The 23,031-nt window shown below is 40.9% G+C and overlaps 1 protein-coding gene across 1 annotated transcript in view; it reads right to left on the reverse strand.

Moving 5' to 3' along the window:
- PARD6G (par-6 family cell polarity regulator gamma) overlaps positions 1-23,031 on the reverse strand; it is a 99,910-nt gene that overhangs the window by 45,418 nt on the left and 31,461 nt on the right. Inside the window, exon 2 of the mRNA XM_014781519.2 lies at positions 12,859-13,081. Coding sequence (XP_014637005.2) covers positions 12,859-13,081 — 223 coding nt within the window. The remainder of the gene's footprint in view (positions 1-12,858; positions 13,082-23,031) is intronic.

A 23,031-nucleotide genomic window follows, 5' to 3' on the forward strand; every position in this document is an offset into this window, starting at 1 on the left:
GCCCTTTTTTCAATTAAAAAAAAAAAAAGGAAATTCTTCAAACACGCAAACTTCCAGGAATCAGCAGCAATTAAAGAAGCAAATGTGCCTCACGAAAAAGCTCCCGTAGCAGAGGAGTGTTAAGCCAGGTTCTACATCTGTTCCTGTAAGTGTGGGGACACAGATGAGGCTAATTCAGCAAAACTATCCCTTCCTCTGCCCTCAGGACACACAGCCTCAAAACCCTGGGCAGGTCTGAGGAAAGAGAGAGAGGAGGAGGGGATACAGAAACTCAGTTGTGGCAGCTTCAAAAGCTAGACACGTGTGCTTCCTACTAAGCAGTGAACTCAACTTCAAAACCCAACACACCTCCTGCTACTTAATGAAGAATCCAAGAAAACCAAGTGTAAGCAGGATTTATATGCCTGATACTCTAAGATTCTGCCAGTGTCTATAACCAAATTCTCAGTGATTTCATACATTTTACTTTGAAAAACATCCCTTAATTACATTTTTGGGGCAACTCACTTAAGTGAAATCACAAGCTAATGCCCTCCACCCCCAATCATACAACTTCTGATAAATCAAGAAGTTTACAAATGTGTCTTCCTCATTCTACGACCCCAGAAGAATGCCGAATGGCAAGAGCGGCTAAGAGACACGTGCAAACGTGCAACAGTCCCGCCTACTCTAACTGTGCTGGAAACCTTCCGGTTTAATCAAGTCTTCGTCAGGGCTCCTCTGACAACCTGGGAGGCCACTTACACCAGGGAGAGAACTGAAATCAATCAGGATTCCACTGCCAGTCCCAGTCTGGGCCCCGGATCTCTCACATCACGGGAGTACAGGGTATGCCAGTATTTGAAGGATTTATTTGATGGGTAAGTGGTGAAAAGTTAGTGTTTGTACTTCCTGTTTATTCTGCTAAAAATAGAAAGAGATACTCCGAGTCTCTTCACTGGTCTTGCCCTGCCTTCTCTCTGGCTTAGGCCAGTTTCCCCAAATGTTTCTGCATCCTTGGAGAGGACAGGAATATGCAGAGGACAGAGGGAAGCGGTTCCTTAACATCGTCTGGGTTTGCGATCCACACGTGCAAACGTGAGTCCATATTCTCCCACTACAACTAATTCATTCTGTAACTGCTGCTCTTCTGACTTAAAGGGGCAAAGCATTAAATGAAAGGCATAACGATGTCTGTTATTTACTCAAGGGAAAAACCCCACAGCTTTTAACAGTAGCCCAGGACTGGAAAGAGGACTGCAGAAGTCTAGTAAATGCAGAAGGAAAGAAGCCCACAGATGTGAAGGCCAAAGGTGTGGTCCTCTGCCCTCTGCGGGCAGAAATGCCATCTAACTTCCTAAGGAAAATGTCCTCTGACTGAGTCCCAGGAGGACGAAATCCAAGTCATTCCCAGCCTGTTGTTTCAGTTCCCAAATGCAGACTATCTACAACCGCGGTCTTAACCCTGAGTGCCCCAAGAGCCCTCAGCATCTGAAGATGCTTGGGAACTCCTTCTCGAAAAACGTTCTTAAAGGCATAAAGTAAAACACGTGGATTACAAAGGAAATAAATTACTTTGAAGACAATGAACAAGATACTAAAGCAAATGTGTGATATGATACTGTATGTGCATTCTTACTAATGCATTCAATAACAGTGTGTACCATTGTTTTAAAATAATTGTTACTGTAAATGATATTCAAGATATCTGGCTACAACTAACAAATGAAATGAAAATATCTCTGATTTCTATTGGTAACACAGTCACAGGTCCTGCTAATCCTACAGTGCCGTGCTATTTCTATTCCTCATGAGCTCACGATGGATGTCAGGTTTGCCTCCCATACCAGAAGCCCCTCAGGAGCCAGTTGGGCTGTCCTGAACACACTTGGGTTTTGATGCCAAAGTATCAGGACACAGGTGCTGCTCACAGCTGGGGCCACTGAGTGAAGCACAGGAAGTTTCCTATTACCAGGGGAAGAGATGGTTTTTTAAAATTTTGAACAAATTAATTAGTCAAAGTATTCACATATAATAAATATGGCTTAATTTTGGAAATAAAGGCTGGAGACAAGCTGGAGGACCTCACCCAGGGCCAAGATTCAGACCAGGAGAGTCTGGTTTGAATCTTGTACTTTTAATTGTTTAACAGCTTTATTGAGATATAATTTACATACCATCAAGTTCACCCACTTAAAGAGTCTAATTCAATGGTTATTAGTGTATTTACAGAGCTGAGCAACCAGCACCACTATTGAGTTCCAGAATATTTTCATCACCTGGTAAAGAAACTCTATACCTCCCAATTCCCCCTCTCCCTGGCAACCATGAATCTACGTGCTGTCTCTCTGGATTTGCCATTCTAGACTGAATACAGTTGATTCTTGTTATTCACGGTAGTCACGTTCTACAAAGTCTCCACGAACAGTGAATTACTGAACCTGAACCATGGCTCCTGGGGAAACACAGCGTTAGGTTCCTGGGAGCCTCTGGTCACAACGTTTTAATCCACCGATCAATACATAACCTTGTGTTATATGTGTTTCTGTTTAGACACCTTATTTAGTATATATCATTGATTCATTAACGTTGAACTCATGGCCAAGAGCATTTTCTACGTAAAGCACATCACATCCCTCTTGTGCTTAGGAAAACTTGACAGTCCTCAGCACTATGCTTGGGGGTCACTTTAAATTAACAGTGAAATCATAAAGAAAAGCACAGGAGGATCCTGAGAAGACAGAGGAGCAGGAAGCACCAGGAATCTCCCCACCTGGACGACAGCTGCAGGGGCAGAATCTGTCTGATGGAACTACTGGAGCTCTGGGGCCTGCTGAAGGCTTGTCACTTCCAGGCGAAGACTTGGATGGTAAATTCTGGTCAACTTTGGCCAATTTCTGCTCTTAGCACAGTAACAGCTACCTGTCCTCATCCCCAGCCCCCTGGCAGGCAGCTGTGCACCTGTTCCTGGAGCAGCCTGCACACAGCATGTGGGAGCCAGGGTGGGCAAAAGGGATTCTGTCCTCCAAATATTGAGAGTCTGTGCTCTGACTGCTGCTTGCGGCTTCTGATCACAGAGGTGCAGACACAGAGGCGGGTGGCCACTGCTGTTGCACCTCTCCCACTGTAGCAAGCCCCTCCCCCTCAGGCTCAAGTCACTTCCAGCAGAGTTAAATGGTGAGTGTCCTTTCCCCTCTTAATTTTTCTCTTTTCCCCTTTTGGGAGCCAGTCATTAAAGACTAGACATTCAAAAACAACTGTATACATGGAGAAAATCAGAAAGTGACTATGCATGCCCAAGAAAAGGCTCAGAAAAAAATCTAAGAAGACATTAAGCTTGCACCTCAGGCTGAGCCTTGGCACAGAGACAGCCTACAACAAGAGGAAAAAAAACAATAAAAGCAAACTTTGGGAAGGGGGAGAATCTGATTTCCAGAGTCACCATGTTACTAGATTCAAATGTCCTGTTTTCAACAAAAAAAATTCACAAAACACACAAAGAAACAGGAGAGTATGGCCCCTTCAAAGGAAGAAAATAATTCAGCAGAATCTGTCACTGAAAAAGACTAATGGCAGATATGTTAGACAAAGACTTTAAAACACAATCTTAAAGATGCTCAAAAACCTAAAAGAAAATGTGGAGAAAGTCAAGAAAACAAAGTATGAACAAAATGGAAATATCAATAAAGAGACAGAAAACCTAAAAAGAAACCAAAAAGAAATTTTGGAGCTGAAAAGTACAATAACTGAAATGAAAAATTCACTAGAAAGATTCAAAACAGATTTGAGCAGGTAGAAGAAAAAAATCAGTGAACTTGAAGATAGAACAATGGAAATCACCAAAGCTGAGGAACAGAAAGTAAAAGATTAAAGAAACACAAAAAACAGAGCCTAAAGGACGTGTGGGACACCATCAAAAGGACCAACATACCTCTTATGGGAGTCCCAGAAGGAGAACAGAGAGAGGAGGGGGCAGAGAGAATATCTGAAGAAATAGTGGCTGAAAACTTTCCAAATTTGAAGAATGACATGAATATAAAATCCAAGAAGGTCAGCAAATTCCAAGATGAATGCAAAGAGACCCACACAGAGATACATTATAGTCAGACTTTTCAAAGACAGAGAGAATACTGAAAGCAGCAAGAGGGAAACAGGGATCCTCAGCAAGATTATCTGCAGGTTTCTCATCAGAAACTTTGGAGGCCAGTAAACAGTGGGCCAATATATTCAAAATGATAAAAGAAAAAAAACTGTCAACGAATACAGACACACCTCGGAGATACTGTGGATTTGGTTCCAGACCACTGCAATAAAGCGAATACTGCAATAAAGTGAGTCACACGAATCTTCTGGTTTCCCAGTGCATGTAAAAATTATATTTACACTATAGTCTATTAAGTGTGCAACAGCATTATGTCTAAAAAAATGTACATACATTAATTAAAAAATACTTTATTGCTAAAAAATGCTCACTATCATCAGAGCCCTCAGCAAGTCATAATCTTTTTGCTGATGGAGAGTCTTGTAAAAAATGGAATATCTGCAAAGTGAATAAAGCAAAGTGCAATAGAATAAGGTATGCCTGTAATCCTATATCCAGCAAAACTGTCCTTCAAAAGTGAGGAAGAAATCAAGACATTCACAGATAAACAAAATCTGAGGGAGTTGGTGACACTAGACTTGCCCTATAAAAAAAAGGCTCAAGGGAGTCCTGCAGGTGAAGTGAAAGAACAGCAGACAGTAACTCAAAGCAACTGGAGAAACAAAGATCTCGATGAATGGAAACACGTGGGCCATTATAAAAGCTATTATTATTGTAACCATAGTTTGAAACTGGACTTTTTGTTTTCTACATGATTGAAAAGACTAATACATTTAAAGAAAAAGGAAACAGTGTAAGAGCTAGTATTACTGTAACTTTGGTCTGTAATTCCAAATTTTGTTTTCTATAATTTAGGTAACTAATACATTTAAAAGAATTATTAGTTTATGTTTTGGACACACAATGTATAAAGAGGTAATTCTGTGACACCAACAACTGAAAGCAGTGGGGATGGAGCTGTGGAGGAGTAGAGCTTTATATACGTCATTGAAGTGAAGCTGGTATAAATTCAAATTACGGTGTTATAATTTTAGGATGTTAAATGTAATCTCCAAGGTAACCACAAAGAAAAAAGCTATAGAACACACACAAAAGGAAATGAGAAAGGAAGTTAAACATTTCACTACCAAATATCAATCAAAAGATAGTAATGCAAGAAATGACGGACAAAAAAAGCTATAAGGCATATGGAAAACAAATAGCACAAGGAAAGAAGTAAGTCCTTCCTTTAAATGTGAATGTATTAAACTCTCCAATCAACAGAGATTGGCAGAATGGATAAAAACACAGGATCCAACTATATGCTGTCTACAAGAGACTCACTTGAGATCCAAAGACACAAACAGTTGAAAGTGAAAGGATAAGAAAAGATATTCCATGCAAACCGTGATCAAAAGAAAACAGGAGTGGCTATACTAATATCAGACAAAATACTTTAAATCAAAAAAGTTACACAAGACAAAGAAGGACATTATATAGTCATAAAAGGTTCAACAGAGCAAAAAGATAAAACAGGGATAAACATTTATGCACCTAATGACAGACCATCAAAATATATGAAGAAAAAACGGACAGAACTGAAGGGAGAAAGAGACAGTTCTACAATGGTACTTGGACGTTAATACTCAACTCACAAAAATGGACATAATGACCAGACAGAAGAGAAGTAAGAAAACTTAACACAATAAACCAACGAGATCTAACAGACATACACAGAACACTCCACCCAACAACAGCAGCACACACATTCTTCTCAAGTGCATGTGGGACATTTTCCAGGATAGACCACATGTTAGGCCAGAAATTAAGTCTCAATAGATTTAAACAGATAGATATCACGCAAAGTATCTTCTCTGACCACAACAGGATGAAGTTAGAAATCAATAACGTAAAGAAAACCGGAAAATTCACAAAAATGTGGAAACGAAAAAACACACTTTTAAACAACCAATGGATCAAAGAAGGAAACAGAAGGAAATTAGAAAATACTAAGAGACAAATGAAAATGAAAACACAACATACCAAAACTTATGGGAAGCAGCAAAAGCAGTGCTAAGGGGAAATTTATAGCTATAAAGTGCTTGCATTAAAAAAAAAGAAAGATCTCAAATCAATAACCTAACTTAACCTAAGGAACTAGAGAAATAAGATCAAACTAAACCCAAAGCTAGCAGAAGGAAGGAAATAATAAAGACTAGAGCAGAGATAAATAAAACAGAGAACAGAAAAACAGTAGAGAAGATCAATTAAACAAAAAGTTGGTTCTTCAAAAAGATCAACAAAATTGACAAACCTTTAGCTAGATCGACTAAGAAAAAAAGAGAGAAGACTCAAATTACTAAAATCAGAAATGAAAGTGGGGATATTACCACTGATTCTACAGAAATAAAAAGGATTATAAGAGAGTACTATGAACAACTGTATACCAACAAATGGGGTAACCCTGATGAAATGGACAAATTCCTAGAAACACAAAGCCTACCAAGACTAAATCACAAAGAAATAGGCAATCTGAATAGACCTATAACTAGTCTGGAGATTGAATAAGTAACCAAAAATATCCCCAAAAAGAAAAGCCCTGGATCTGATGATGGCTTCACTGTTGAATTCTACCAAACATATCAAGAACTAATACCAATCCTTCTCAAACTTTTCCCAAAATGGAAGAGGAGGGAACATCTCCTAACTCAATCTGTGAAGCCAGCGTAATCCTGACACCAAACCCCAACAAAGACACCACAAGAGAGAAAATCACAGGCCGACATCCCCTATGAACACTGATGCAAACATACTCAACAAAATACTAGCAAACAGAATTCAGCAGCATATTAAAAGAATTATACACTATGACCTAGTGGGTTTCTTCTTGGAATGCAAGGATGGTTAAACAATGAAAATTGATCAGTGTAATATGCCACAGCAACATAAGGAAGGGAAAAAAAACACATGATCATCTCAATTGATGCTGAAAAAGCATTTGAAAAAATTCAACACCCTTCCATGAAAAAACACTCAACAAAATAGGAATAGAAGAAAACTACCTCCACATAATCAAAGCCACGTATGAAAAACTCCCAGAAAACAGAATACTCAATGGTGAAAGACTGAAAGCTTTTCCTCTAAGATCAGGAATAAGACAAGGATGCCCACTTTTACCACTTCTATTCAACATAGTACTGGAAGTTCTAGCCCCAGCAATTAGGCAAGAAAAAGAAATAAAAGGCATTCAACTTGGAAAGGAAGATGATCTCTCTGTTTGCAGATGATATGATCTTATATGTAGAAAATCCTAAAGATTCCACAAAAAAGCTTTAGGACAAATAAATGAATTCAGCAAAGTAGCAGGATACAAAGTCAACAGACAAAAACCAGTTGTATTTCTATACATAAGCAATGAACGATCTGAAAAGGACATTACAAAAACAGTTACACAGCATCAAAATTAATAAAATATTTGGGAATTAACCAAGGAGATGAAAGACTTGTACAATGAAAATTAAAAAACACTAAAGAAATTATAAAGACATAAATAAATGGAAACACATCCCATGTTTATGGACCAGAACACCTCATATTGTTAAAATGCTGATATTACCCAAAGCAATCTACAAATTCAATGCAATCTCTATGAAAATCCCAATGACGTTTTTTGCAGAAATAGAAAAACCCATCCTAAAATTCATATGGAATCTCAAAGGACTGTGATAGTCAAAACAATCTTGAGAAAGAAGAAAAAAACTGGAGGATTCAGACCGCCTGATTCCAAAACTTAACTACAAAGCTACAGTAATCAAAACAGCGTGGCACTGGCATAAAGACAGACATATAGACCGATGGAATAGAATAGAGAGCCTGGTAATAAACCCCTATACGGTCAAGTGAGTTTTGACAAGGAAGCCAAGACCATTAAATGGGAAAGGACAGTATTTTCAACAAATGGTGCTGGAAAACTGCACATCCACATGCAAAAGAATGAAGCTTATCTAACATCATACACAAAAATTACCTCAAGATGGATCAAGGACCTAAATGTAAGACCTAAAACTATAAAATTCCTGGAAGAAGACATAGGACAAATGCCTCACGACAGTGGAGTTGGCAGTGATTTCTTGGATATGACACCAAAGACACAGGTAGCAAAAGAAAAAACAGACAAATTGGACTTCATGAAAAATTAAAAATTTTGTAAATCAAAAGACACAATCCACAGAGTAAAAAGGTAACTCACATAATGGGAGAAAATATTTGCAAATCATATATCTGATAACAGATTAATATCCAGAATATACAGAGAACTCCTAAAACTCAACAACCAAAAACAAACAACCTGGTGCAAAAATGGACAAAAGACTTGAATAGACATTTCTCCAAAGAAGATATACAAATGGCCATTAAACACACAAAAAGATGTTCAACATCACTAATTAGGGAAAGGCAAATCAAACTACAATGAGATACCACCTCACACCCATTAGGATTGCTATTATCCAAAAACCAGAAAACAACAAGTGCTGGTGTGGATGTGGAGAAATTGGACCCCTTATACACTGTTGGTAGAAATGTAAAATGGTATAGCCGCTGTGGAAAACAGTATGGCGGTTCCTCCAAAAATTAAAAATAAAATTACTGTATGGCCCAGCAATTCCACTTCTGGGTACATACCCAAAAGAATCGAGAGCAGAGACTCAAAGAGATATTTGTACACTTGTGTTCATAGCAGCACTATTCACAATAGCCAAAATGTGGAAGAAACCCAAGTGTCCATCGACAGATGAATGGATAAGCAAAATGTGGTCTATCCACAGAATGGAATATTAGTCAGCCTTAAAAAGGAAGTAAGTTCTGGCACAACATGGATGAACCTGGAGGACATTACTGAGTGAAATGAGCCAGTCACAAAAGACAAATATTGCATGGTTCCACTTATATGACGCACTTAAAGTCATCAAAATCATACGGACAGAGGGGCCGGCCCCATGGCCTGATGGTTGGGTTCAGCATGCTGCGCTTTGGCGGCCCAGGTTCAGTTCCCAGGTGTGGACCTACACTACTCATTGGCGGCTGTGCTGTGGCAGCGACCCACATACAAAATAGAGGAAGACTGGCACAGATGTTAGCTCAGGGCTAATCTTCCTCAGGAAAAAAAAAAAGAAAAAATCATAGGGACAGAAAGAATGGTGGTTGTCAGGGCTGGGGGGAGGGGAGAAAGGGGAGTTATTGCTTAAAAGTTAGAGTGATTCAGTTTTACAAGATGAAAAGGGTTTTGGGGATGGATGGGGGTGACGGTTGCACAAGAATGAATGTATTTGATGCCACTGAACTGTATACTTAAAAATGGTCAAGTTGATAACTTTATGTTATATGTATTTTACCACAACAACAAAAAAAAGAAAAAGCACAAAAATGTGAAAAACGTGGCACTAGATAGACTGTGAAAAGGACGCTTGTTTGTAGTGTGAGATGAACCAAGAAGGCAGAGCAGCGCCTTGTTGGATCTCAGCTGGGTGTGTGCACCGGCAGCGCAGATTGGCCACCATTGCGCATGTCTGCAGTGACCGTGCAGGTGCCCCGAGTATCATCTGGGGTTACAAATACAGCTTAGCGAGTGCACAAACGTGGAATTGGCACATAATGAGGACAACTATAAGAGGAACGCTACAGTACGTGGCCTTTTGTGCCTGCTTCCTTCAATGCACATTCTGTTCAAGGTTCTTCCATACAGCAGCCTCATTCCTGCAGTGCTTCTTCCCTTTATGGCTGAATAACATCCCAGTGTATGGATACACCGCATCTTGTTACCCATCATCTGTCGATGGACATTTGGGTGTTTCCACCTTTGGGCTGTTATGAATAATGCTGTTATGAACATTCATGTAGAAGTTTTTGTGTGGAAACCTGTTTTCCATATCCTAGTATTTTGTTGAGTATTTTGTTGAATATGATCTCTCATATTCATGAGAGATCTTGGGCTGTAGTTTTATTGTGATGTCTGTGTGTGCTTTGGGGGAAGAGATTAATAAGTCGCAAACAAATTAATTTTTTGTTATAACATAACAAGCCATGGGTTTGTTTCGACATCTATTAGAAGAATGCTGACTTCATTTGTGGTAGTAATATAGTTTCCTCTTAAAATATACATCAACGTACAGAAAGTTATTAAGTAAATGACAGAGTGGGTGTGGTTCTAGTAACATCATGATGGCATTACTGTGAACGACATCTCGTACTCCTGCTGTAGGAAAAGGAAGCGGGCCTTGAGTGTTGCCCCCAGGGAGCCTTGGCTCGGCCACGCCCTGAATGGACACCACCTTTCACACAGTCAGCGAGTGAGTCCTGCTTCCTACCGTCCACAGACACAACTGCCCCCGCCTCTCCCACTTGGACGTCCTCCTTACACTTAGAGTCCACTGAGGGCAGCGAGAAGAGAGCCCCAGTTTCTCCAATGACGGGATGGAGGGGCTGGTCTTTATGGACACTGGGAACGTTTTCCTATCTAACCTGACAACAGCCTGAGGTAGACGCTGCTCTCCTCTTCTACGGATGAGAATATTGGGGCTCAGCTGTCCACAGAGCCAGTGAGAAGGTGCTGGAGGCAGCGTCTGAACTCAGTTTCCCCAAGCTCCTTACTGTCACATAACAGAGCAAGGCAGGGCTGTAGGCGACACACTCATGATGAAAACACTAGAGTGTTAGAACCCCTAAGCCAGCTAGTTAAACTTTGGGCTATTTCTCTGAGGGCAAAGGAAGGAGGAAAGTAAATGATAAAGTCAGGATGCAGGGCCTCGGCCAGCAGGCTGAGAAGAGGCAAAGCCATCGGGGCTGCGGGCGACATGAGTGCATTCCCATTTGCAAACAGAAAAACCTGGAGCTTCCTGTCCCACCTCAGCCTCATCGAATCAACAGCGCAGGTGCCAAGTGTCACTAGGGCCGGCCTTTTAAAGGGCAAAGAGACCCTTCTGCAGAGCCTCCAACCCCAGCGTCGCACACAGAGTACAGACTTGTTTCCTGTACGACAGATGATGAAGGCCGTGGGCACATCTGTAGTTCACACCACTGCTCAACCTCCTGCACCCTGTGAGCAAACGACGTGACCTGGGAGGGCTAGGGCAGAGCTGGGGGATGTGGCAGCTGGTGCAGACGGACAAGCCAGCCCTGAGAGCAATGAGTAAGTACAACACAGAGAAAGCAGAGTAAGAGGACAGAGGATGGGCAGAGGGGAATGCAAGCTAATTAGGTGGAGCAGTCTGAGACCTGGCCTTTCTGAGAGGGGCGTGTGAACACATACCCAAATGATGTGAGGGGCAAAGAGTCCCAGGTGGGGGTAGCAGGGTGCACACATGGCCACAGCAGAAGGAATGAGGAAAAGAACAGGGAGGACACCGGAAGAGCCAGGGGCCATGCAGAGGCAGTGGAGTGTCCTGGTGCCCCAGCAACTCCGGGGGACCAGTGACAAGAAGAAAGCCAGTTCCCCCCGGCCACGGTGAGGAAGTGACAGCCGTGCTGACTGCTCCGTACCATCAACAGGACACCAGGCTCAGCAAGAACTATAGATGCAAAGCTTCTGATCTTGCGCCAGAGAACCATCTGGAGTGAGGTCAGCGAATCCCTGCCATCCCCTCTCTTGTTCCATCACCACAAACAAGACGACAGCAACAGCCAATGTTCACGGAGCACTGGCCGCCACCAGCACGCTCTGAGCACTCCGCATGAGTCACCCACGTAGCTCAGGATAACGTGATGGGCAAGTACCATCAGAATGCCATCACGCAAGGGAGGGGCCGAGGCGAAGGAGAGAAGACCCCAGCGCCGGGCTCCACGCCTCGGCCTCCCGCCCGCTTACCGAGCTCTGCACAGGCTCCGGCGTACAGGCCCCCTGTCCAGAGGGCCTTCCGCCCAGCACACTGCTGCTGCTACTTCTAGTCTCTGCTCGGGCTCTCCCCTCGGTGAAGCTGCCCTGCCCCAGGGAGACTAAGACCCCTCTCCCCCTCCTCCGACGAGGAGGATCCACAAGAGCAAACACTGTTGCTTTGCAAGCGGCCCCACGGCCACTCTGCTTCTCCAGGGCGGGCAGCACTCACTATGGCACAGAAGTCCACTCAGGGAGGGAGGGACAGTCATGACCAAGTCAATCATAAAATGCCAATTTCCGAATGTCAAGCCTCATGTGCAGGTATTTCTTTCCTTCAGTCTATTATTCTGAAGTGTTAAGGTTCTCCCAAGTCTAGCGATGAGGAAACGAATCTGAACTGCAGCTCTGAGACGTGAGCAGCACGAGGCCCCACTGTGACTCCACACAGGGGCCCTCCCAGTCAACCATCAACCTACGTTGTTAGTAAGTTGTTTTCATATAAAACGATATTGCTGTTACTCACTGCAAAGCTAGGGCTTCAGAGCTAAAAGTAAACCAAATTTAAAGCTAATATCTTTTTCTAATCCTAAAAAGACAGTGGAAACATACTAGCAACCTTAAGTTTTATTCTTGGGTTCCTGGCTAATGCCTTCTCATTACTAAATTCACTTGCTTCCAGTTAAAATACTGAAAGTATCAATATTATTTTTTCCTCTGTATTTAAAAATTGGAAGTCAACCTATTTAAGGTGGAAAACGCAGCCTTTCTAATAAATTAACGTTGACCAAACAAATGTTAATTTCTATAATCTCCCACCACAGGCTAGAACACAGAATCACATGGTTCTGTAATGACAGACAAAATTGAAAATGGTATTTATTTTTGAAGTGAGTGCTAAGTGAGAGCAGCAGCTCAGCCTCCTCGGTACCTCGTTTCTGGATGAAGACCCTGAGCAGAGGGTTCGCACTTGAGACTGCCTTGCAGAAGTTGTCATCGTTGTTGATGGGCAGCAGGTCGCCATGCACATCTGCATAGCCGATGGTCACTTCGGTGTTGGAGATGTGGTGGGTGTGCACGACCAGCTTGTAGAAGTCTTCAAACTTCCCAGGCTTTTGACGGTCCAAAGAGAACCTTCGGAACTCAGCCCCAAACTACAACGCAAGAGACGGGATAAATGAACAGCAGGGAAAGGGCACCAGAAGTAAGACGTGGCTTGTTCACTTAAACAAGCATTTACTCAGCCTCCACGAGGCCTGGGACACAGCGGTGAACAGCTTCCCTGTCCTCACGGAGTGTACGAGGGAATGGAGACAGCACTGAGGGAACAGCCCCCTCAGCACTGACTGGCATCCTGAGGACAGGAAGGTGCCAGCTCAGGCTGCAGGGGAAAAAGCAATGTCAAAATCAATTATAAGCATGCTGGACGGAATGAAACCAAAGTCAGCGCTTCTCGAGGGCCCTAGGGTGGCTGTCCAGGCCCGGGAAACAGCGTGCGCACAATCCCGAGGCAGGAGGGAAGCAAGGGTCAGCTGAAACTTCTGGACTTTTTCCTAATGGCAACGGGAAGTCCTGTAACAATTTTAATTTTAAGCAAGGAAGTGACTTGATATGATTTTCATTTTAAAAAGACCAAACGGCTGCACTTCAAAAGGATCAGACTTGGAAGCAAAACTGAACGAAGGAAGGAACCTGGTAAAAAGGATGCTTCGCAAATCTCAGGGAGATGGGAGCACAGGTTCTGCTTACGGCCAAAAAGACAAAGCAGGCCTCTCCTCAAAAAAGACGGTATTCACTCTTCCTGCTTTGGGAAGCGCCCAGGGCCCACCTCTTTCCCGGCAGGCCTCGGCCCTGGCTCAGATGCCCACGGAGTGGCCTGCAGAGCTCTAGGCCACCTGCCAGGAGAGGACCCGAGGTCACCTCCCACAGGCTGAACAGGCCATGAATCTAAAGACACCGCCTGTTTGTTTGGCCTGAGGGTTCTGGCTTAGGACACTCTGTTGTTCCTCACGTGGTAACAGGGACCTTCATCCACCAGGCACAACAGAGTCTGTGCTCTTCAATATAACTGAAAACTAATGACAGTGGTTCCAACACACACAAAAATGAAACGTCTAATGTTTATACAAAACTAGTCATTACATCATCTAGACATCGTGTCAACTGGTCAAGGACAAATCTTCTCAAATTATACGGGTTTTCGTGGTTCTCAAATGTGGGCAGGTATCAGAATCACCTGGGGGCCCCCAGAGTTCTGGAATTGGCTGATCTGGAGTGTGGCCCAAGAATCTGCGTTTTTAACAAGTTCCCAGAAGAAGCTGATGCTGTTGGTCTGGGGACTGCACACATAAAACCACTGGTTTTAAGGGAATCAGTCTTCAGACTTCAACTTCCAGATCTCTCAGAACCGAGCTCGTGTCCTATTTCCCTTTTAAAAAGACAAGGAAAACCAACCCCTCACCCATCCTGCATCACTCCAGGAATAAAAAACCTCACGGTGCACAACAGTGGGACAATCCAAAACCCTGGTTTGGGAAAAGCCACCTTTGATGACTAATCAGAACTCCTACAGGCGGAGGGAAGGGGGGCTCTGAACTCAGCAGCTCTCAACTCTGCTGCTGTCAGAGGGGCCTCCCCAGGAGGTGGGGCCTGTGCAAGCAGAGCAGAGCAAACCTAAAAATCCCTCCCCCATTATTTAAAGACAAGCATTATTTCTCTTCTCAATATGTCTTCCAAGCATGCACCATCAGATTCTCTCACACACAGGGGCTACATCCTGGGGCTACAAAACTTTTCAAGACAAGATCAAGCCTACAACCTAAGTTTAATGTGATTCTTTTCAGATTCGGTTATCCAGTCATATATTGAAGTGTTTATTTCAATGATAGGCAACCATCCTCTTTCCCATCTCATATACCTAGTACATGCTAACTTCCAGAGCAAGCCTAACCCTAACCCTCATCCTCAGGGGACATGTTCCAAGACCCTCAGTGGATGCCCGAGACCGAGGATAGTACCCAACCCTATACATATTGTGTTTTTTCCTATACACACATACCTATGCTAAGGCGTAATTTATAGATTAGGCACAGTAAGAGATTAAAAACAACAACTTCTCTCTGGTGTATCCAAATTGCCAGCACCACTACTCTTGTGCTTTGGGGCCATTATTAAGTAAAATAAAGGTGACTTGTACACAAGCACTGCAATACCAGACAGTCGATCTGATAACCCAGGCGGCTACTAAGTGACTAACAGGCGGTAGTGAGTGTGGATCTCCTGGGATGATTCACGCCCCAGACAGGACGGAGCAGGACAGCTCAAGATTTCATCACACTACTCAGAACAGTGTGCAATTTAAAACTTATGAATTGTTTATTTCTGGAACTTTCTATTTAATGTTTTTGGACCGTGGTTGACCGACCGTAGGTAACTGAAACCTTGGAAAGTAAAACTGCGGATAAGGGGAGACGACTGTATATGCCTTCTTTTCACTAAATATATAAAGAGTTTAATCATGTCTAATGAAACTAATAAGAGTATTTCTGACTTTTATATATAATTCCTAGCTGAATATCCCCCCAAACTGGACACAACACACTCACTGTCATCTAAGGGACACCAGCCATCTCTCATTCCTCTCACTCCTACCAGACTTACACCACATTCTACAATTTAAATAACGAGAAACAGCATGCATTAAGTAAGTTCTGCAATGTTTTACTCATACTTGCATTTGGTAATTAATCTAAGATGCATTTCAATTTGTTTCTCAGATCTTTTAATGATTTTCCTCAAAATACGTCTTAACGTTAATTTGAAATGAAAATGAATTCAGACATTTTCCTGACAGAAAGCAGGAAATTTCCTGATTCGTGTTTGATAATGAGGTTGGCTTTGTCAATCCAGCTACATGGTGAACACGCTTCATATGTTGAATGAACCGCAAAGTTTGGCAAAAAGAAGTGTGAAATGTGATATGATACAAGCATTTTTGCCAATTATTTTTTATTGTGGCAAAATACACATAACATAAAATTTACCATCTTAACCATTCTCAAGTGTACAGTTTAGTGGCATTAAGTACATTCACATTGTTGTGCAGCCATCACCATCACTTATCTGCCGTAACTCTTTTTCATCTTGTAAAACCTAAACTCTATCCCCATTAAACAATAACTCCCATCCCACTCCCCTAGTCCCTAGCAGCCACTTTCTGTCTCTATGATTTTGATGACTCTAAGTACATCATATAAGTGGAATCATACAGTTTTGTTTTTTTGTGACGGGCTTATTACCCTTATCTGACATATATAATCCCTTACCAGATACATGATTTGCAAACATTTTTTCCCATTATGTGAGTTGCCTTTTACTCTGTGGATCTGGTCCTTTTCAAGGGAAATGTTACAGCTGTCATCAGGGTGCTGGGAGGGAAAGGGGGACTTCTGATGCAGTTGTCCAGCTTGCCTGCTAACCTAAGCCAGGCACAGCAATGCAAGTTCTTCTTGACTTTCCTTAGTAAGTACTGCGTTTCGTTTGAAGTTGGCAACTGGTTTGGAGTGAGATGACCTCCCAGAACAGGACAGCTCCCTTTGAGGTATTCAGCTGGTCTGAGTGTGGGACAGTAGGTGACTGAGTGAAGCTCCATAGCCCCTTGTTGTCAGCCCTGCCATGGGAACAAACACCCACAATGGAGTCACTGAGCATATTTGGTAGGAGGTGATCTTTAGTGCTGGTTCAGGCATTTTCAGAGGGATCTCTATACCCTAACAGTGGTCTTCAAACGTCACATACCCCCTAAAGAATTTTGAAAAACTACCACTAAGGAAAGGATAATATATTTTAAGTTGGTATCTGAATTTTTCATAATAAAAATAGTTGCAAAGGATACAATTTCCAGCATGTTGTAAATATTTCATTTAAAAACATTTTATCATATGATCTTTTAAATATAGCCAATGAAATCTAAATGCTGTAGTGATTTCATACTACCATCGTGCATTTTAAAATAGAGTGAACAAGCTCTTTTCTAACCATCAGAAACTCTACAAGGTTCCTTTTTCTCTTTGATCTCTTGTTTCCATTATACTACCCAAGAGAATTTAATCCTAATATTTTATCCTTGTAATTTATACCAGATTACCCTACCACTCTTCTCTGCATCAAAAATAGATAGATACATTGAAGTTAAACATTTTTTCTCACATGGCCATGAGGCTCTATTTGTGAAAAATATTCCTAAGTTGTTGTCTAATGGGCAAGAGTTGTAGTTTTGCAAGATGGAAAGAACTCTGGAGTGGATGCACAACACTGGGAATGTAATTAACACTATGAAATCATACACAAAAAATGGCTAAGATAGTAAATTTGATGTATGTGTATTTTACCACAATTATAAATAAAGTAATATGAAATAAATAAAAAGATTTTTATGTAAAAAAGTTTCTAGACCAAGTCATTACAATTATTAAATCATGACAAATATAGTTATAAAATTTGATAAATAATATCAGCCATCCAAAGTAAACATTTAAAAAATCTTTCATTTAATGCAAAGTGTTTATTGCTAAATGAGGCAAGGGCAGCATCGATTCTTCTGCTATTTCTCATGGTTGTGGATGAACAGACCTTTGACACAAAGGAGCAGACGGAGGATGCTCAGTTCTACAACTCTCACCAAGTCACAGGCCAAAGATACACAATCACAGAGTCGTCTATCATCGAAATCATTTATTCATTTATTTTCCTGGTGAGGAAGATTAGCCTGAGCTAACATCTGTTGCCAGTCCTCCTCTTTTTGCTGAGGAAGATTAGCCTTGGGCTAACATCTGTGTCCATCTTCCTCCACTTTATATGGGACGCTGTCACAGCACAGCTTGATAAGCGTTGTGTAGGTCCACGCCCGGGATCTTAACCCATGAACACTGGGCTGCTGCAAGCAGAGTGTGCGAACTTAACCACTATGCCACCGGGCCTGCCCCCAAAATTATTGTTAATAATCTACTAGCTAACAATTCAGTTTTGTTTGAAGACAACTTTCAATTTTGTTGAAAGCAAAGAATTGGAAACCACTTGCAAGACTTTTTGCCCAGTCATTAGAGCCATTCACTTTTTCAATTTCTGGTAAGTATATCAAGAATTATATGACAATGAATTGTGCCTTCATTTATTTAGAGGCAACTTGCTTAATCTGACATAATGGGGAAGTAAAAATATAAAATTAGTACCTCAAGCCCATATGTTTTTTTAAATAAAATGCTTTTATCATGATGAAGTTGGACCCTTACCTAATGCCATCACACTACAAAAATTAACTCAAAATGGATCCATGACTTAAATGTAAGACCTAAAACTATAATATTCTTAGACAAAAAAATAGGGGAAAAGCTTCAGGACACTGAGTTTGGCAATGATTTCTTGGATATGATACCAAAGACACAGGTAACAAAAGAAAAAATAGACATTAAATTTCATGAAAATTAAATTTTGTGCATCAAAAGACACTATCCACAGAGTAAAAAGGCTGTAAAAAGGGATTAATATTCAGAATATATGGAGAACTCTAAGCAAAATGAGGTGTATATATATATATATATATATATATATATTCAACGGAATGTTTTATATACATATATATATTTACACACACACACGCAATGGTGTATATATATATATATATATATATATACACACACACACACACACACATATGTACAATATATATACCTGAATGGAATGTTATTCAGCCTTAAAAAGGAAGGAAATTCTGACACAAGCTACAACATGGATGAACTTGGAGGACATTGTTCTGAGTGAAACAAGCCAGTCACAAAAAGACAAATAGTGTATGATTCCATTTATATGAGGTACTTAGAGTGGCCAAAATCACACAGACAGAGAGTAGGGGCGTGGGTGCCAGGGGCTGGAGGAGGGGAGATTGAGTAATTATTGTTTAATGGGGATAGAACTTCAGTTTTACAAGGCAGAAAGAGTTATGAGGATGGATGGTGATGGCTGCACAACAATGTGAGTGTATTTAATACCACTGAACTGTACACTTAAAAATGTCTAAGATGGTAAATCTTATGTTATGTGTATTTTAACAACTGAAAAAAAAAAACGACCCAGGGCTCCTTGTTGAAATGGTTAATTCTAGATATGGGGCAAGAAATTAACATGAGCCTATGAATCTCATCCTTCTTGGAAGCAAGGAGTTATCATAGACTACCAGGGTAGTCTATATGACTACCAGGGTCATAACAAAAGGACTGAGGAACTAGAATGAATAATCTCCCAACAGCTGAAGACGGGACCATTTGTGCATTTGATCATCAATAAGAATAATAACTGTTACGGATTGGAAAACATCTAATATATATGAATACATTTGTTTATAATGATAAACAAAATTTATTTTTCACTTTTTGGAGGATGCTAGGGAACCAACCCATTATTCTGAAAACTGGTAAACAAAGGGAAAGAATCAAGTATTTTTTTCAAAAGTAAGATCATGGGGAAATTGATATGGGGAAATTCACAGATGTACAACTCCTTATTTCTCAAAGCTTGCAGATAAATAAACTGTCATTCCATTATTAGATTGATAATATTTACTGATAATATAACTGACCCCAACTATTATTTCTACAGCAGGATAGTAAAAATGGGTGGAGGGAGAGTTCACCTCTTAAAATTTTAAAAAATTATCTCAAATACAAAATAAAGAGGCCAATGAGCAAAAGTGACTCAGCTTCTAAACGAAATTTGTTTTTAGTCCCTTTAAAAATATTAAACAAGCAATAATAACATGGTCACTATACTATAATTAGAAAACAAAGATCTATATCTATCTATATAACTCTATCTATCTATCTATCTAATTTTTTGCCAGGGTTTTGACTCTCTTTCCCTTCAGGAAAAAGGAATAGGTCTGACAAGTGCTTGTTGAATGAGTAATACCTAGAACTCAGTTGCTACAAAGGTAATGTGCTCTTGAATAAACTATGTTACTGATAAAGTTCTGTGTCAAGGAGCAAGAAGCTTCTCCTTGGTCAAGAAGCAAGGAGACAAAAAGAGTGGTGGAAACCCAAGACAGCTAAGGACTTGGGAAGCGTAGCATATTTGCTATTTTAAGAGTTAATCTCAAAGCACTTTGGGAACAGTGGAGTAATGCTCTGCAAAAATCCGCTCCTCCATAAAAGCAATAAGAACATTGGCAAAAACGGTCAAAGTCAACTTTTTGAGAATTCTGGAAATTAACCAAAGGCTTGCAACAATCCAAGGAGTGTTTATTCCAGAAAAACAGCTGAATCTCAGAATGGCAAGCTTTGCGGTGTTTTAACTTCCTATGCCCCTCTTTTCAGCTTTGAAAACCAGCAGCCTAATAGCCTTACAGGGAGTAGAACCAGTTTGGTGCTCACCCAAAAGCCCCATACACACAGAACTGTCATTATTAAACCTGTCTCACAGCTCCCTGGAAAACCCCTATTTACAGAGTTTGTCTTTATTTGACGTGAGTCAGGGCTCATTCACCGGGAAAAGCCCTTTCCTCAGAGGATTTGTTAAGAACAATCAGCAGCAATTGTTTAATGATTAAAGAGCATATGATAAAAATTTTATTTTTAAATGAAATTTTTACATTCTGGAAATTATATCCTTTCTAACTATATTTATTATGACAAAACTTAGATGCCAACTTCAAAATATATTATCCCCTGTAGAGAGGTAATTCTCAAAATTCTTTTAGGGGGTTTGTGACCTTTGAAGACTACTGCATTAGGATATGGGAACTGCTATGCAAGTACCTGAGGCAAGGTGCCAGCTGGGCAAATGAGAACTAGACAAATACAATAAAAAGAAATGCTGGGGGGCCGGCCCCATGGCTTAGCAGTTGAGTGCGCATGCTCCGCTGCTGGCGGCCCGGGTTCGGATCCCAGATGTGCACCGACGCACCGCTTCTCCGAGACGGCCATGCTGAGGCCGCGTCCCACATACAGCAACTAGAAGGATGTGCAACTATGACATACAACTATCTACTGGTGCTTTGGGGAAAAAAAAAAGGAGGAGGGTTGGCAATAGATGTTAGCTCAGAGCCGGTCTTCCTTGGCAAAAAAAACAAAAAAACAAATAAACGAGGAGAATTAGCACAGATGTTAGCTCAGGGCTGATCTTCCTCAAAAAAAAAAAAAAAGAAATGCTGGGGATTCACACAGTAGTTAGGATGACTACTATCAAAAAAAAAAAAAAACAAACAAAAAACCAGAAAATAAGCATTGGCGAGGATACGAAGAAATTGAAACCCTTGTGCCCTCCTGATGGGAATGTAAAATGGTACATCCACTGCAGAAAATAGTATGGAAGTTCCTCAAAAAATTAAACATAAAATTACCATATGACTCAGCAATTCCTCAGCACTTCTGAGTACTTACCCAAAAGAATTGAAAGCAGCGTCTCAAAGAGATATTTGTATACTCATGTTCATAGCAGCATTATTCACAATAGCGAAAATGTGGAAGAAATCCAAGTGTCCATTGATGCAAGAATGAATAAGCAAATGTGGTCCATCCGTACAATGCGACGTCATTTAACGTTAAAAAGGAAGGAAATTCTGGCATATGCTACAACATGGATGAATCTAGAGGACATTATGCCACATGAAATGAGCCGGTCACAAAAAGGCAAATAGTGTATGATTCCACTTATATGAGGTACTTAGAGTGGTCAAAATCACAGAGACAGAAAGTAGAATGGTGGTTGCCAGGGACTAGAGGGAACAGGAAACAGGAAGTTCTTGTTTAATAGATACAGAGTTTCAGTTTTACAAGATGAAAAGAGCAGGGGAGACGGATGGTGGTGATGGCTGCACAACAATGTGAATGTATAATTAATATACATTATATACATATAATTAATACCACTGAACTGTACACTTAAAAATAAAGTTAAGATAGCAAATTTTATGTTATGTGTATTTTACTACAAGAAAAAAATAGAGAAAAAAAGAAATGCTGCGGAATGACGTGTTCCAAGCTGGGGGGCGGGGGGGCATGGTGGGGGGAGAATATCAACCAAGAATTCTATATCCAGCAAAATTATCTAACAAAAATGAAGGAGAAATGAGACATTCCCAAATGGAAAAAAAACTGGGAGAATCTGTCACTAGCAGACCTGCCTTACAAGAAATACTAAAGCCATCCTTCAGGCTGAAATGAAAGGACACTACACATTAACTTGAATCCACAGGAAGAAACAAAGAGCACTATTTAAAGTAACTCCAGTTGGCCCTCTGCAGCCACGGGTTCTGTATCCATGGATTCAACCAACCATGGATCAAAAGGCCTATGATGGTTGTTTCTGTACTGAACATGCAGAGACTTTTCTCTTATTATTATTCCCTAAACAATACAGTATAACTACTTACATAGCATTTACATTCTATTAGGTATTATAAGTAATCTAGAGGTGATTTAAAGTATATAGGAGGATATGCCTAGGTTATATGCAAATACTACACCATTTTAGGTAAGGGACTTGAGCATCCTTGAATTTTGGTATCTGCCAGGGGTCCTGGAACCCCCATGGATTGGTTCCACTGAGGGATGATTGTATAGAGATATACATATAAATGACAGTATAAGCATATTTTTGTTTGCTTGTAACTTGCTTCCTCTCTTTGATTAAAAGATAACTGCAGAGGGCCGGCTCCGTGGCTTAGCGGTTAAGTGCGCGCGCTCTGATGCTGGCGGCCCGGGTTCGGATCCCCGGCGCGCCCCAGGGCACCGCTTCTCCGTCCAACGCGAGGCCGAGTCCCACGTGCAGCAGCTGGAGGGATGTGAACCTATGACATGCAGCTGTCTGCTGGGGCTTTGGGGGGAAAAAAAATGAATAAATAAAATCTTTAAAAAAAAAAAAAAAGATAACTGCAGAAAGCAATGATTATAAAAGTGTTTGATAAAGTAATATAAAAATGTAGTTGGTATGAAAATAATACCACAGGAGAGGGGTGGGAACAGAGATATACTGGAGCAAAGTTTTTGTATATTATTGAAATTCGGTTGGTATTAATCTGAACTAGGTTGTTTCAAATTAAGATATTCATTGT

The sequence above is a fragment of the Ceratotherium simum genome, chromosome 14, assembly GCF_057802395.1.
Source record: "Ceratotherium simum simum isolate JZ-2026a chromosome 14, ASM5780239v1, whole genome shotgun sequence".
NCBI lineage: Eukaryota > Metazoa > Chordata > Mammalia > Perissodactyla > Rhinocerotidae > Ceratotherium > Ceratotherium simum.